The sequence below is a fragment of the Zea mays genome, chromosome 4 (genome assembly GCF_902167145.1).
Source record: "Zea mays cultivar B73 chromosome 4, Zm-B73-REFERENCE-NAM-5.0, whole genome shotgun sequence".
Classification (NCBI taxonomy): Eukaryota; Viridiplantae; Streptophyta; class Magnoliopsida; order Poales; family Poaceae; genus Zea; species Zea mays.
Window position 1 is genome coordinate 27,470,844 of NC_050099.1, and position 14,177 is coordinate 27,485,020.

Consider the following 14,177-nt stretch of genomic DNA (forward strand, 5'->3'; position numbering starts at 1 on the left):
AGCAGCACGACATGACGATGTATGACGCGGGCACGACACAGGAGCGATGCTGGACAGCGCGGGCACGACACAGGAGCAGCACGGCGACGACGGAGGACGGTGCAGGCGTGGCACAAAGAGCGACAAGGCGCTTGAAGCAGGAGCAGCAAGGTGCAACGAGCGTCGTGGGGCAGCGTAGAGATGCGGAGTGACGCGGCGAGTAGCTAGGAAGGGAGGCTGGGCGGCGCAGGTAGGCCAGACGGTGCGGCGAGCAGACGGGCGCGCGGTGGGAGGACTGGGAGTCTGGGAGCAGCATGGCGATGCACGGCTTGATGAGCAAAGCACGACATGGCGTGAGCTGAGCACCGCGGCGAGGACACAGGACGGTGCAGGGGCACGCCGCAGGTGGGACAGCGCGCGGCGGCGTCCGGCCGGTGGCAGGTGCGGGGGCGGGGGCGAGGGCCAGATCGAGGAAGACGTTTTGGCTGCGCGAAGAATGGGAGGCAGACAACGCTTGTCTCCAAAACCCTATAACCGTTTAATTTCGGCATCCATGAGGGGAGACCGTCGAAATTAACACTATTTTTGGCGACTCTTGTTTACCCGTCGAAAATAATTCGTGGCTACCTTTAGTCCGCTAAAAGTTGTTATAGCTGTCAAAAGTTTACCGGTTTCATGTATCTCATCATCGCACCTGATACATCCAACCAAACACAGTGCGCAACCGAACACTAGTAATATTGTGATAGAAAATTATCTCCATAATATAATTTAGTTGTCTAGTCCAATAAGCTTAACTATATATAGTAGTTTCAAGTTGCATACCCGGACCGTAGGATGAAACACAAAGGAGAGCATTATGCCAATCAGGAGAAATTCCGTCAAAGGATAGAAAATTATCTCCATAATATAATTTAGTTGTCTAGTCCAATGCAATCCCAAAATATTCTGACGAAGCTTCTTAATTGCGATCATTTGATGCCGAGAGCCGCAACTTGCTGTGAGCCTAACGGTTAATTCACACTCAGTAGGACGCGTTTTGTAGCACATAGTAGTATAGATTAGCAGTTGTATAATATACTAAGCTCCAGTACTTAATTAGCTGTTGAGATGCAAGCGCATGCAACGGGCTTGCGGGTCGGTCTGTGGTTCATTAAAAGACCCCACATGGCATGGGCTCGATCGACGAACACGGTGCTGGCAATGAATCGAAGATTCCTGGCTCGATCGCCCGCCCAAGTCAAGGCAGCGTGCAACACCCCTAGCATGAATTTAATGCACAAATCAGGTCAAAGCTCTTGCAGCCTCTACTATGCTACTGCACCTAAAAAAATTGAAAGGAGACTGAATTTTTTTTTTCAAATTTTCCTGATTTCTTAATTTTTTTTCTTCTAGTAAAGAAAATAGAGATTGGCAGTACCTGTGTACGCAGTGGCCGGTGCTAGTGTGTACGTACTGAACTAGCTGTTGCAATTGCACTGCACTGCACTGCAGATCTCACTCTATAAAACCCTACTGGTGGACTCCATGAGGCTTCACTCTGGAGTCTAGAGTCTGGAGCCGGTAGTACAGCAGTAGCAACCCTACTCACTACTACTCTCCACTGTATCTCTACTATCCTCAAGCTCAACCAGCTAGCCACTGTGTGTGTGAGCTCGTCTCTAGACAACAGAGTGTGTGCTCTTGTGAGAGTGTGTGCGTGCGAAAGTCAGTGTGTGTGGCTCTGTGTGCATTGCCTCGTCGTCCGAGGCAGTACTCTACTGGCCACACCGTACCTTTCTTGGATCCGAAGATCAGAAGAAGCTAGGCTTCTCATCAGGTTACAAAGGTATGTGTAATGGATGATCTGATACCACGTCACTTCTCTCTCTCTCTCTCTCTCTCTCTCTCTCTCTCTCTCTCTCTCTCTTTGATTGGAGATTCGAGTTCGTAATAACTGGTAGGATATGGTATTTGCAGGTGATTGAGTTCATCTGTGGTAAGGAACTGGAGATCTAGATCGCTGCTGCTGCTGCTAGCTAGCTAGCAGCTAGCACCATCACTTCACTAGCACAAAGGCCAAGCAGCAGAGGAGTCTGTTGCGTTCTCGGGAGCGCGCGCGCCCACTGATCGGGAGATCGATCGATCGGCGGCCGCTAGCCCCAACGGGCGGGTGAAGTACGTGCATCCATATATGGCGCCGCCGCCGAGCTCTTGGTGGGGCAGCGAGGAGCAGCGCGGCACGCCGGTGGTGGTGAAGATGGACAACCCCTACTCCCTGGTGGAGATCGACGGGCCGGGCATGCCGCCCTCCGACAAGGCCCGGGGCAAGAACGCGAAGCAGTTCACGTGGGTGCTGCTGCTGCGCGCTCACCGCGCCGTGGGGTGCGTGGCCTGGCTCGCGGGCGGCTTCTGGGGTGTCCTGGGCGCCGTGAACCGCCGCGTGCGCCGCAGCCGCGACGCCGACGACGAGCCCGACGCCGAGGCCTCGGGCCGTGGCCGGGTCATGCTGCGGTTCCTGCGCGCGTTCCTGCTGCTCTCCCTGGCCATGCTGGCCTTCGAGACCGTGGCGCACCTCAAGGGCTGGCAGTTCCCGCAGCACCTGATGCCGGGGAACCTGCAGGAGCTGGAGGAGCAGCTGCAGCACCTGCCGGAGCACCTGCGCCACCTCCCCGAGAACCTCCGCCAGCTGCCGGACCACCTCCGCGTGCCCGAGCGGCAGGAGATCCAGGGCTGGCTGCACCGCGCGTACGTGGCCTGGCTGGAGTTCCGCGTCGACTACATCGCCTGGGCCATCCAGAAGCTGTCCACCTTCTGCATCCTGCTCTTCATGGTGCAGTCCGTGGACCGCATCGTGCAATGCCTCGCGTGCTTCTGGATCAAGATCCGCGGCATCAAGCCTCGTATCCCCGCGTCCGCCGGCGGCAAGCCCCGTGGAGGAACTACTGGAAGGAAGAGAGTGGACGACGTTGAGAACGGTGACGCCGACGACGACCGCTACTTCCCCATGGTGCTCGTCCAGATGCCCATGTGCAACGAGAAAGAGGTTAGAGACAGTAGTGCGTGTCAGTCACGCAGCTAGATCGACCGATATATCAGCCAGTAGTGCTTCTTAGGACGTGACGGACGCATGCATCAACGAAACATGCAGGTCTACGAGACGTCGATCTCGCACGTGTGCCAGATGGACTGGCCGCGGGACCGGCTGCTGATCCAGGTGCTGGACGACTCGGACGACGAGGTGTGCCAGATGCTGATCAAGGCGGAGGTGACCAAGTGGAGCCAGCGCGGCGTCAACGTCATCTACCGCCACCGCCTGTCGCGCACCGGCTACAAGGCCGGCAACCTCAAATCCGCCATGGCCTGCGACTACGTCAAGGACTACGAGTTCGTCGCCATCTTCGACGCCGACTTCCAGCCCAACCCGGACTTCCTCAAGCTCACCGTGCCACACTTCAAGGTACGGATTCTATCTATCGATCTAGCTCTCATCAGTCAGCATGCTGCATCCCATATCCTATATAGCTATCCTAGCTCAGATCTCAACGTCGTCGGTGCAAGTATATTATATTTTCTGTGCTTCTAGTAGCAAGATCATCGATGTAGTTTGATGTACGTAAACTATTCCATAAACATGTGATCTACAACTTGGTTCATGAGCCTAATTAATGCCATGATTTCAAGATCAGTAACTAGCAGTAATTCTACTCAGTTTAGCGCATTTCTCAATGAAAAAAAACAAATACCATGACATGTTGAAACACCATTTAGCCACGAGAAAGAAAACTGTCAGCATGTTAGGACATGTACAACCAAATTAAATAAGTGGTCTCTAGAGCTAAGTGAAAAATCAAGAAATCGACTCTTCGCAAAGAGTTCGTCTCTACATGACTCTTTATATATATATATATATATATATATATATATATATATATATATATATATATATATATATATCTTAATTGACTGCATTTATAATCTAATGACCTATGTTGTATTATATAGTTTCTTAGCTGTCTTAGAACACCGATCCAAAGAAGACTAAAGGCTCAGGGTTGTACATGCCCTAGTCACTCCAAATCTATATATATATATATATATATATATATATATATATATATATATATATATATATATATATATATATATATATATATATATATATATATCCAAATCTCAGATTCAGTTGACTTAGGCCATTGGTTGGTGCACAATAGGAGTTTATTAATGACAAAAGAATGGACACCTTAATGGCCTCGATCGTGTAGGACTATACATATAGATACAGTATTATAATTAATCTGGATCCACGTACATGCAAGTGAGACAAATAATAATCTTATCTTTGACAAATCTCCAAACTAAACATCACTGCATGCATGCATGGGCCGCTGATGCTGACACGACGGCCGACAACGGTGCAGGAGAACCCGGAGCTCGGCCTGGTCCAGGCTCGCTGGAGCTTCGTGAACAAGGACGAGAACCTTCTGACGCGGCTGCAGAACATAAACCTGTGCTTCCACTTCGAGGTCGAGCAGCAGGTCAATGGCGTCTACCTCAACTTCTTCGGCTTCAACGGCACGGCCGGCGTGTGGCGCATCAAGGCGCTGGAGGACTCGGGCGGCTGGATGGAGCGCACCACCGTCGAGGACATGGACATCGCCGTCCGCGCTCACCTCAACGGCTGGAAGTTCATATTCCTCAACGACGTCAAGGTTTGTCTTGCCCATATTCAGCAGGTAGCTAGATATAGGGTTAGTTGGACTTGTGACCCAACCAAGCATGACATGTGTATATGCAGGTCCTCTGCGAGCTGCCGGAGTCTTACGAGGCTTACAGGAAGCAGCAGCACAGGTGGCACTCCGGCCCCATGCAGCTCTTCCGCCTCTGCATCCCGACCGTCTTTAGGTCCAAGGTAAGGATGAGCATCCAACACACCAATTAGCATGGATGGATGTGTGCAGATCCACTACCATTTATTAATGGGAATGAACGAATGCATGCGCGCGCGCACACGTACAGATCCCGTTCTGGAAGAAGGCGAACCTGGTGATGCTCTTCTTCCTGCTGCGGAAGCTGGTGCTGCCCTTCTACTCCTTCACGCTCTTCTGCGTGATCCTGCCGCTCACCATGTTCGTGCCGGAAGCGGAGCTGCCCATCTGGGTCATCTGCTACATCCCCGTGCTCATGTCCATCCTCAACATCCTGCCGGCGCCCAAGTCCTTCCCGTTCATCATCCCCTACCTGCTCTTCGAGAACACCATGTCCGTCACCAAGTTCAACGCCATGGTGTCCGGGCTGTTCCAGCTGGGCAGCTCCTACGAGTGGATCGTCACCAAGAAGGCGGGCCGCACCTCGTCGGCCTCCGACATCCTCGCGCTCGCCGAGGCCGACGCCCACGCCCACGCGCCGGCGCCGGCGGCCAAGCTCGTGCGCGGCGTCTCCGAGGGCGGCCTCCAGGAGTGGGGCAGGCTGAGGGAGCAGGAGGCCGCCGAGTGGGCCAACAAGGAGGACGCCGCCGCGGCTCTGGCTGCCGCCGCGGCCCCGGCCACGCCCAAGAAGAGCAGCAACAAGGCCAAGAAGCCGCCAAACCGGATCTTCAAGAAGGAGCTCGCGCTTGCGTGCCTCCTCCTCACGGCCGCCACGCGGAGCCTGCTCTCCAAGCAGGGGCTGCACTTCTACTTCCTGCTCTTCCAGGGCGTCACGTTCCTCGCCGTCGGCCTCGACCTCATCGGCGAGCAGGTCAGCTAGCCGGCCGCCGCCACAGAAGAATAAACTTAAATTAGCGGCCGGCTCGGCATGCACGGCCTGCAAGCCACATGCACAGGGCATGCGTGCAGGCGGTGTAACCATGCATCACCGTGGCAGTGGATCGACGGATCGGATTAATTTTTAGACTTTCTTCCGTTAATTTTATCCTTTTGATATTTTTTGTTCAGAGATCAACAAAGAGTCTGTGTGGTGAACTCTACTCTTCTGTAGCTAGTGCTTCTTTGTTGGTATATTGCTAGCGCTACTAGGGGAGGCAGTCCGGTTGTTCCTTACATTCATATATCAGTACTACTTCATGCATGTATTCAGTAGCCTTGTTTTCTTTCAAACATTACATTATGATCGATATGGTGTAACAGAAACATTTTAATGGATAAATCAATCTTGTATCCTTTCAAATGTCCACGAGTCAGTTCCATCCTGTGTAGTTGTTAAGTACTCCCTCCGTTCTTTTTAATTTGTCACGTTTTAGTACAAAAATAAACTAGCCAACAACAAATATTTGAAAACAGAGGTAGTGTATAATCTAATTTGATGTTTTTGTGGAATAGAACATAGAAACAGCCACCCTGGAGAATATGTTTCTGAATCTCAAAGCAAGGCACCAAGCATAACTACTTTCTTTATAAAGCCAAGCAGATGTACTTGGTGATATGTAACGCAAATCAGGGCGCACACATAAGGGTTTGTTCGTTTTACCGTTAATCTATTTGGATTGGATGATATTGAGTTGATTTAAATATATAGCGAGTTAAAATTCATCTTAATCCATTTCAATACACTCCAATCCATGTAGACATGAAATCTGCTTGCACGATAAACGATATGATTCCATCGTCGCCTCATGTCTTGATTGGAGACACAATAAATTTATCGTTTGCATCTTCCCTTTACACCGCGTAAATTAAAAACAAGGAACAAGACAGACACATGAACAATATTCACGGCTACGAGGTACCTCCTCATCCCTTTATCAAGACCTGGTCTACTCTTAGGCCTTGTTCGTTTGTGTCGGATTGCACCCGGAATCGTTCCAGCTAATCAAAATTTATATAAATTAGAGAAGCAATCCGGTTAGGAATCGTTCCGACCCACCAATCCGGCACAAACGAACAAGGCCTTACGTGGCTAATGAGAGGAAGCACCGTCACCACCAACACACTGACTCGATGTCGATCATAGGAGCCTCCTCGATCTAGCAGCTCATTATTCAAGCCCCCATCATATGGACATGGGTTTGCACACACGGTGTCCTCCTCCAATCTCAAAGGTGGTCTAGCTCTCCCTTCTCTGATCTTTTAGTTTGAGCTAATTGGAGCAAGGGGATGGCCCTAGATCCTAACAATGTATTGGATTCCATGTTGCGTCAGACCCTAGAGTCAAAAGGTTTTAGAATTAACGGGACCAAAACCGAGTATATAAGATGTGACTTTGGTACTGCAATTAGTGAGGATGGAGATGTAAACTTGGGAGGCCAGGTAGTACCCAAGAAAGATACTTTCCATTATTTGGGATCAATGCTACATAGAGATGATGATATTGATGAAGATGTCAGCCATAGAATCAAAGCGGGGTGGATGAAATGGTGTCAAGCTTTAGGAATCCTAAGTGACAAGAGAGTGCCACAGAAGCTGAAACGCAAGTTCTACAGGGCAGCGATTAGGCATGTTATGTTATATGGAGCTAAGTGATGGCCTACAAAGAGATGACATATCCAACAATTAAGTGTCGCAGAGATGCATATGTTGCACAGGATATGTGGGCACACAAGATTGGACCAAGTGAGAAATGATGACATACATGATCGACTAGGAGTAGCGCCAATTGAAGAAAAGCTTATTCAACACCGATTGAGATAGTTTGGGCATGTCCACTGGAGACCCCAGAGACACCGATGCACAAAAGCATTATTGTCGGCGTTTCGAGACCGAGGGGTCCCTGGACCGACGAGTAAATTGTCGCCGCGTGCCCCAGCCCAGATGGGTCGGCGCGAGACAGAGCGCAAAGGGGGGAGGCAGCCGGAGGGAGACGGGCGTGAGAGGTGGAAATCCCGCGGCCTTTGTGTTTGTCCCACGCCCAGGTCGGGTGCGCTTGTAGTAGGGGGTTACAAGCGTCCACGCGGGAGGGAGTGAGCGGCCTCACGCGAGCGCCGTCCCGTCCTTCACCGCGCGGCCAACCCTCTGTAAGAGGGCGCTGGTCCTTCCTTTTATAGGAGCAAGGAGAGGATCCAGGTGTACAATGGGGGGTGTAGCAGTGTGCTAACGTGTCTAGCGGAGGAGAGCTAGCGCCCTAAGTACATGCCATCGTGGCAGCCGGAGAGGTTTTGGCACCCGGTTCGTGTGGTGTCGTGGCCGTCGGAGGAGCGCCGGAGCCTAGCGGAAGGACAACTGTCGGGGCTGTCGAGTCCTTGCTGACGTCCTCTTGCTTCCGTAAGGGGGCTGAGAGCCGCCGTCGTCATAGAGCGTGCGGGGCGCCATCATTACTTGTCTGGCGGAGCGAGCCAGATGGGACGCCGGTCTTGTTCCCCGTAGCCTGAGTCAGCTTGGGGTAGGGTAATGATGGCGCCTCCTGTTGACGTGGTCGGTCCGTGCCCTAGGTTGGGCGATGTGGAGGCTCCTCCGAGGTCGAGGTCGAGTCTGTCTTCCGAGGCCGAGGTCGAGTCCGAGCCCCTGGGTCGGGCGAGGCGGAGACCGTCGGCTGAGGCCAGGGCTGAGTCCGAGCCCTGGGGTCGGGCGAAGCGGAGTTCGTCGTCTTCCGGGGCTGAGCTCGAGTCTGAGCCCTGGGGTCGGGCGAAGCGGAGTTCGTCATCTTCCGGGGCTGAGCCTGAGTCTGAGCCCTGGGGTCGGGCGAAGCGGAGTTCGTCGTCTTCTGGGGCTGAGCCCGAGTCCGAGCCCTGGGGTCGGGCGAAGCGGAGTTCGTCGTCTTCCAGGGCTGAGCCCGAGTCCGAGCCCTGGGGTCGGGCGAAGCGGAGTTCGTCGTCTTCCGGGGCTGAGCCCGAGTCCGAGCCCTGGGGTCGGGCGAAGCGGAGTTCGTCGTCTTCTGGGGCTGAGCCCGAGTCCGAGCCCTGGGGTCAAGCGAAGCGGAGTTCGTCGTCTTCCGGGGCTGAGCCCGAGTCCGAGCCCTGGGGTCGGGCGAAGCGGAGTTCGTCGTCTTCCGGGGCTGAGCCCGAGTCCGAGCCCTGGGGCCGGGCGAAGCAGAGTTTCCTATGGCGCCTGAGGCTGGGCCTGGCTGCTGTCAGCCTCACTCTGTCGAGTGGCTCAGCAGTCGGTGCGGCGCAGGCGACGCTGTCCTCTTGTCAGACTGGTCAGTGGAGCGGCGATGTGACTGCGGTCACTTCGGCTCTGTCGACTGGAGGGCGCGCGTCAGGATAAAGGTGTCAGGCCACCTTTGCATTAAATGCCCCTGCGATTTGGTCGGTTGGCGTGGTGATTTGGCCAAGGTTGCTTCTTGGTGAAGACTGGGCCTTGGGCGAGCCGAAGGCGTGTCCGTTGCTGGAGGGGGGCCTCGGGCGAGACGTAGATCCTCCAGGGTCGGCTGCCCTTGCCCGAGGCTAGGCTCGGGCGAGGCGCGATCGCGTCTCTCGAATGGACCGATCCTTGACTTAGTCGCACCCATCAGGCCTTTGCAGCTTTATGCTGATGGGGGTTACCAGCTGAGAATTAGGAGTCTTGAGGGTACCCCTAATTATGGTCCCCGACAGTAGCCCCCGAGCCTCGAAGGGAGTGTTAATACTCGCTTGGAGGCTTTTGTCGCACTTTTTTGCAAGGGGACCAGCCTTCCTCGGTTGCGTTTCGTTCCGGTGGGTGCGCGCGAGCGCACCCGCCGGGTGTAGCCCCCGAGGCCTCGGAGGAGTGGTTTGACTCCTCCGAGGTCTTAATGCCTTGCGCAATGCTTCGGCTGGTCTGGTCGTTCCCTCATGCGAGCTGGCCGTAGCCCGGGTGCACGGTCAGGTCCCAAGTTCTCGGGCTGGTATGTTGACGTTGTCAACAGTTTGGCCGGAGCCGGGTTTGCGAGAGCAGCCCCCGAGCCTCTGCACAGGGCGAGAGGACGGTCAGGGACAGACTCGACTTTTTTACATACGCCCCTGCGTCGCCTTTCCGCAAGGAGGAGGGGGGAAAGCGCCATGTTGCCCTTGGAGGGCGCCGATCATGGTGTCTTCGGTGAGCTACTGGCGGGTAATCCGAGTGGACGCCCGTGCCCCATTTGTTAGGGGTCGGCTAGAGGCCCGGAGGCGCGCTCAAAAGTACCTGCGGGTGATCTGCCGGACCCGGTCCCCTTTCGACGGGGTCCGAGGGCTCGATGCCTCCCTCTGATGGGATTCCGTTACAAGATCGTTCCCGCTGGTCTCGAAAATGTCCTAGGGTACCTCGGGAGCGTAGCCCGAGCCTTGGTTATGTATCGAACGTACCCAGGGTCATCCCTTGCTCTGTGTTTGAGGCGGCTGTGAACCCTTCGAGGGCCAGCCTACGAACCCCTGATCAGTAGTGGGCGCGGAGCCCGAGTGGCCTGAGGCGGCCGTTGAACCCTTCCGAGGGGCCGGCCTTCGAACCTCTGACCAGTAGTGGGCGTGGAACCCACGCGCTCTGAGGCGGCTGTTAAACCCCTCTGAGGGGCCAGCCTTTGAACCTCTGATCAGTAGGGAGGCTCGGAGCCTGTTTCCTTCACAGAGAAGGATCCTTTTCGGGGTATCCCCCTTTCCCGGTCCCTATTGTAAGAGAGAGAAAGAGGAAAAGGAAAAGGATACAAAATCGAATGACGTGGCGTACCTTTTTTGACGCGGTCATTATGGTGAAGGCGAAGCGTCACTTGCTTCCCCTGCCAGAGGCGCCGCCTGTCCTGCCGCGGAGTTAATGCGACAGGGCGAGTGGTTCGCGAGGCGGCCGTTACGCGTGCGCGAGCCGTTCGAGGAACGGAACACAGGCGCGCCGTCTTCACGCCGTGAGAGAGGGATCTCTCGCTGCCCCTGGATGGGACATAAGCTTGGCTGACGACGTGACCGCTGCTCCTGCCCGCCTGCCACCGCCATTACTGCCGGCCCATTTTTGGCCGTATTGACCGTCGCGCCTAGCTGGCACTGTTGGGTCGTACGCAGGGTTGCCTCGAGTCGTGGTACTGGTTCCTCAATCGAGGAGGCGTGGTAGTGGTGCGAGCGGCGGTGCAGTTGCTCGCACGTAGCAACCGGCGCGCCGGTTGCATGACGCGTGGGCCTGGGCTTCCATGCTGGGTGCGTTGGAAGTCGGAGGGGTGCGCCCACTTGGCGCGGTTGCATGCCGCCTGCACGGCTGTCCACCCTTTCACCCGCTGGTCTGGGCGAAAGTGGAGGGACACTTGTAACCGCTGGGCGGTTGCATGCACCGCGCGCGGCGGTTTGGCTTCTTCTGCTCTGGGCCAGCTTGCATGACGCGTGGGACCCAGCCCCCGCGCCATAGGGGGAGGACCTTGGAGCGTGTTGGAGAAGACTCAGCCCACGACGGCTGGGGACACAAGTAGGGAGAGTCGCCTTTAAAAGGAGGGTGACCCCCTTGAAAGGCGACCATGTCTTCGCGCTCCCTTATGCACCGTGCCTTTCCACCTTCCGAGCCCCCAGATGGAGAACACTTGCAATCCTTCCGCCTTGTCGTTGGAGGAACGCAACTTCGTGGAAGTTGGTACCTTTCAGCCATCGTTCGGCTTCAAGGATTTTCATCATGCAGCCCGGCTGTACCCCCTCGCCGGTGGTCACCCAAGACGGTGACCTCCAGCTCGATGGCGGGGAAAATCAAGCCGGGCTGCGGCCTCTGCCCCTCCCTCAGCTTCAAGGATTTTCATCATTGGTGCTGGGGAGGGGAGTGTGCCGAGTTGGGGTCGGCCTCTGCGCAGGCGGCGGCCCGCTCCTTCCCTCAGTGATCGGGGGGAAGGGCGTTCGCCGTTCGTGGCGCTGGCAGTTGCCGCGTGCCTGGCTCTCTGATCCGAGTGGCTTCGGAGCCGCTCCCAGCGCCGCCTTCCGCCACGGCAGCTGGAAGAGGTTCTTCCGCCGACGAGATAGCTGGTGCCGCCCACGGACTGACCTCCAACTCTACGGCCTTCTGCCCATCCTTGCCTCTCGAGTGAGGGCATGGGCGAGGGCCTCATGGCAGCAGCATCCGCCCTGAGGTCATCGCTGCTGCTGTTCAGCCCCCCGGAGCAGAAGTCGTCGTCGTCGCCGCTGCTGGAGCGGGCGACGGCGAGCCGTTCGTCGGCCTTCTGTTGCTCCGCAGGCCCCCCAATCGTGTGGGGTTGTTCGTGCCTGCGGAGGTGGAACCGGAGTTCCGTTTGTAATGGCACCTTGAATGCCGGTCTTCTGTTCATTGTGGCTGTCGGGGCCTGAACATGTATGTATTTTTGGCATGGGGCCGTGTTTTTTCCTCATTTTCGAGCACTAAGACTAGTCTGTTAGTTATCTGAACCGCTTCACCAAGCGTGAGTCGCCCCGTGCAAAGGTGACGAGTGAGGTATCCGTATCCCGGAGGCGTAGGAGTCCCTCGGCTCGGTCGGCCTTGCTGTTCGAGGCTTCTCTTGCTTAGTTAAAGGAACCCCTCGACCGCTCTTCGATGAGCCGAAGCCAGGGGTAGCGGTGTCAGCACGGACAGAGGCAGAGTTGGCTCGAAAAGAAGACTTGGTCGGCCAGAGCCTGGCCGGGTCGTCCACTGGCGGGACCGACGCCGGAATTGAGTTGCCGAGGCCTCGGGCCGGGCTGATGTCTTCGGGGGACAGCTGGCCGAGGCCTCGGGGTGACCGGCCGAGCCGTCTGCTCGAGCCGGATTCCTGGAGAAGACCCTGGCGGCGATGGCCTGGGCGTGGTGATGATGTCGTCCTTCAGAGTGGAGATCCTCCGACCGCGTCGCCGTCCGAGGCTAGGTCGGACCTCGCCGAAGGTGTAGTTGACGCCGAGGGTGCTGCTGCTCCCTTCAACTGTCAAGATCCGAGCCTGCAGGATCGGATTATCTTGTAGCGTGTGTTTTCTGCGGCCGCCGAGGCCCAAACACACCATCGTCGTGTTGTAAAGCTACGTTTCTTTTCCCCTTGTTTCGAGTATCTGGACTTCTTTGTCGGTAACAGAATTGTCTGTGCGAGCAAGAGTTGCTTTTCACGGAAGACGATGAGTGAGGTATCCGTATCCCGGAGGCGTAGGAATCCCTCGGCTCGGTCGGCCTTGCCGCTTATGCGCACTCTTACCCGTCCATAGGGTTCTGTCACCGACGCAGTCGAGAAGGCCCGAAGAATCGTTCCGGCAGAGGAGCTTTCGAGCGTGAAGACTTGTTCGGTCCGCAGAATCACCTATCCGAACGCGAGTTACTTATCGCAGAAGGTGATGAGTGAGGTATCCGTATCCCAGAGGCGTAGGAGTCCCTCGGCTCGGTCAGCCTTGGCTGCTTACGTGTACTCCGTCGTTTTCAGGATCCACTTTCGAAGTAGTCGAAAAGCATGAAAGGCATTCTGGCAGAAAAGATCTTTTTTCGAGGAAAATTTCGACGCAGAGGGGGTTCCCCCCTTTTAGCCCCCGAGGGAGGGTCGGGCTTTGCCGAGGCAAGGCTGACCCTTCCTTGATGACTAAACTTTGCGTGGGAACGAGGTATACGAACAACTTGAAAGCATCTTAAGGGTAGAAGCGACGTAGCTGTTGGATGTTCCAAGCGTTGCTGTAGACCTCGCCTTGACTGTTGGCCAGCTTGTACGTTCCGGGCTTCAGAACTTTGGCGATGACGAACGGCCCTTCCCAGGGAGGCGTGAGCTTGTGCCACCCTCGGGCGTCTTGTCGCAGCCGAAGCACCAGGTCGCCCACCTGGAGGTCTCGGGACCGAACCCCTCGGGCGTGGTAGCGTCGCAGAGACTGCTGGTACCACGCCGAGTGTAGTAAGGCCATGTCCCGAGCCTCCTCCAGCTAGTCCAATGAGTCTTCTCGACTAGCTTGATTGCTTTGGTCGGCGTAGGCCCTCGTCCTCGGGGAACCGTATTCTAAGTCTGTGGGCAAGATGGCCTCGGCCCCATAGACTAGAAAGAATGGCGTGAAGCCCGTGGCTCGACTCGGCGTTGTCCTCAGACTCCAGACCACCGAGGGGAGTTCCTTCATCCATCGCTTGCCGAACTTGTTGAGGTCGTTGTAGAATCATGTCGTTGGCACGCTCTACTTGCCCATTCGTCATGGGGTGAGCCACGGCGGCCCAGTCCACCCGGATGTGGTGATCCTCGCAGAAGTCCAGGAACTTTCTGCCGGTGAACTGGGTGCCGTTGTCGGTGATGATGGAGTTCGGGACCCCAAAGCGATGGATGATGTTGGTGAAGAACGCCACCGCCTGTTCGGACCTGATGCTGTTTAGGGGTCGGACCTCGATCCACTTGGAGAATTTGTCGATGGCGACCAACAGGTGTGTGTAGCCCCCGGGTGCCTTCTGCAAGGGGCCGACGAGGTCTAGACCCCACACAGCAAA

At 55.8% G+C, this 14,177-nt stretch overlaps 1 protein-coding gene across 1 annotated transcript; it reads left to right on the forward strand.

The window, feature by feature from the left end:
- Positions 1 to 1,516: 1,516 nt before the first annotated feature.
- On the forward strand, positions 1,517 to 6,037 carry LOC100273418 (uncharacterized). Its single transcript, NM_001360248.1, has 6 exons — positions 1,517 to 1,807; positions 1,939 to 3,004; positions 3,110 to 3,418; positions 4,383 to 4,673; positions 4,760 to 4,873; positions 4,981 to 6,037. Exons 2-6 carry the CDS (start codon positions 2,153 to 2,155, stop codon positions 5,707 to 5,709), a joined length of 2,295 nt encoding a protein of 764 aa, NP_001347177.1. The 5' UTR covers positions 1,517 to 1,807; positions 1,939 to 2,152; the 3' UTR covers positions 5,710 to 6,037.
- Positions 6,038 to 14,177: the final 8,140 nt, after the last annotated feature.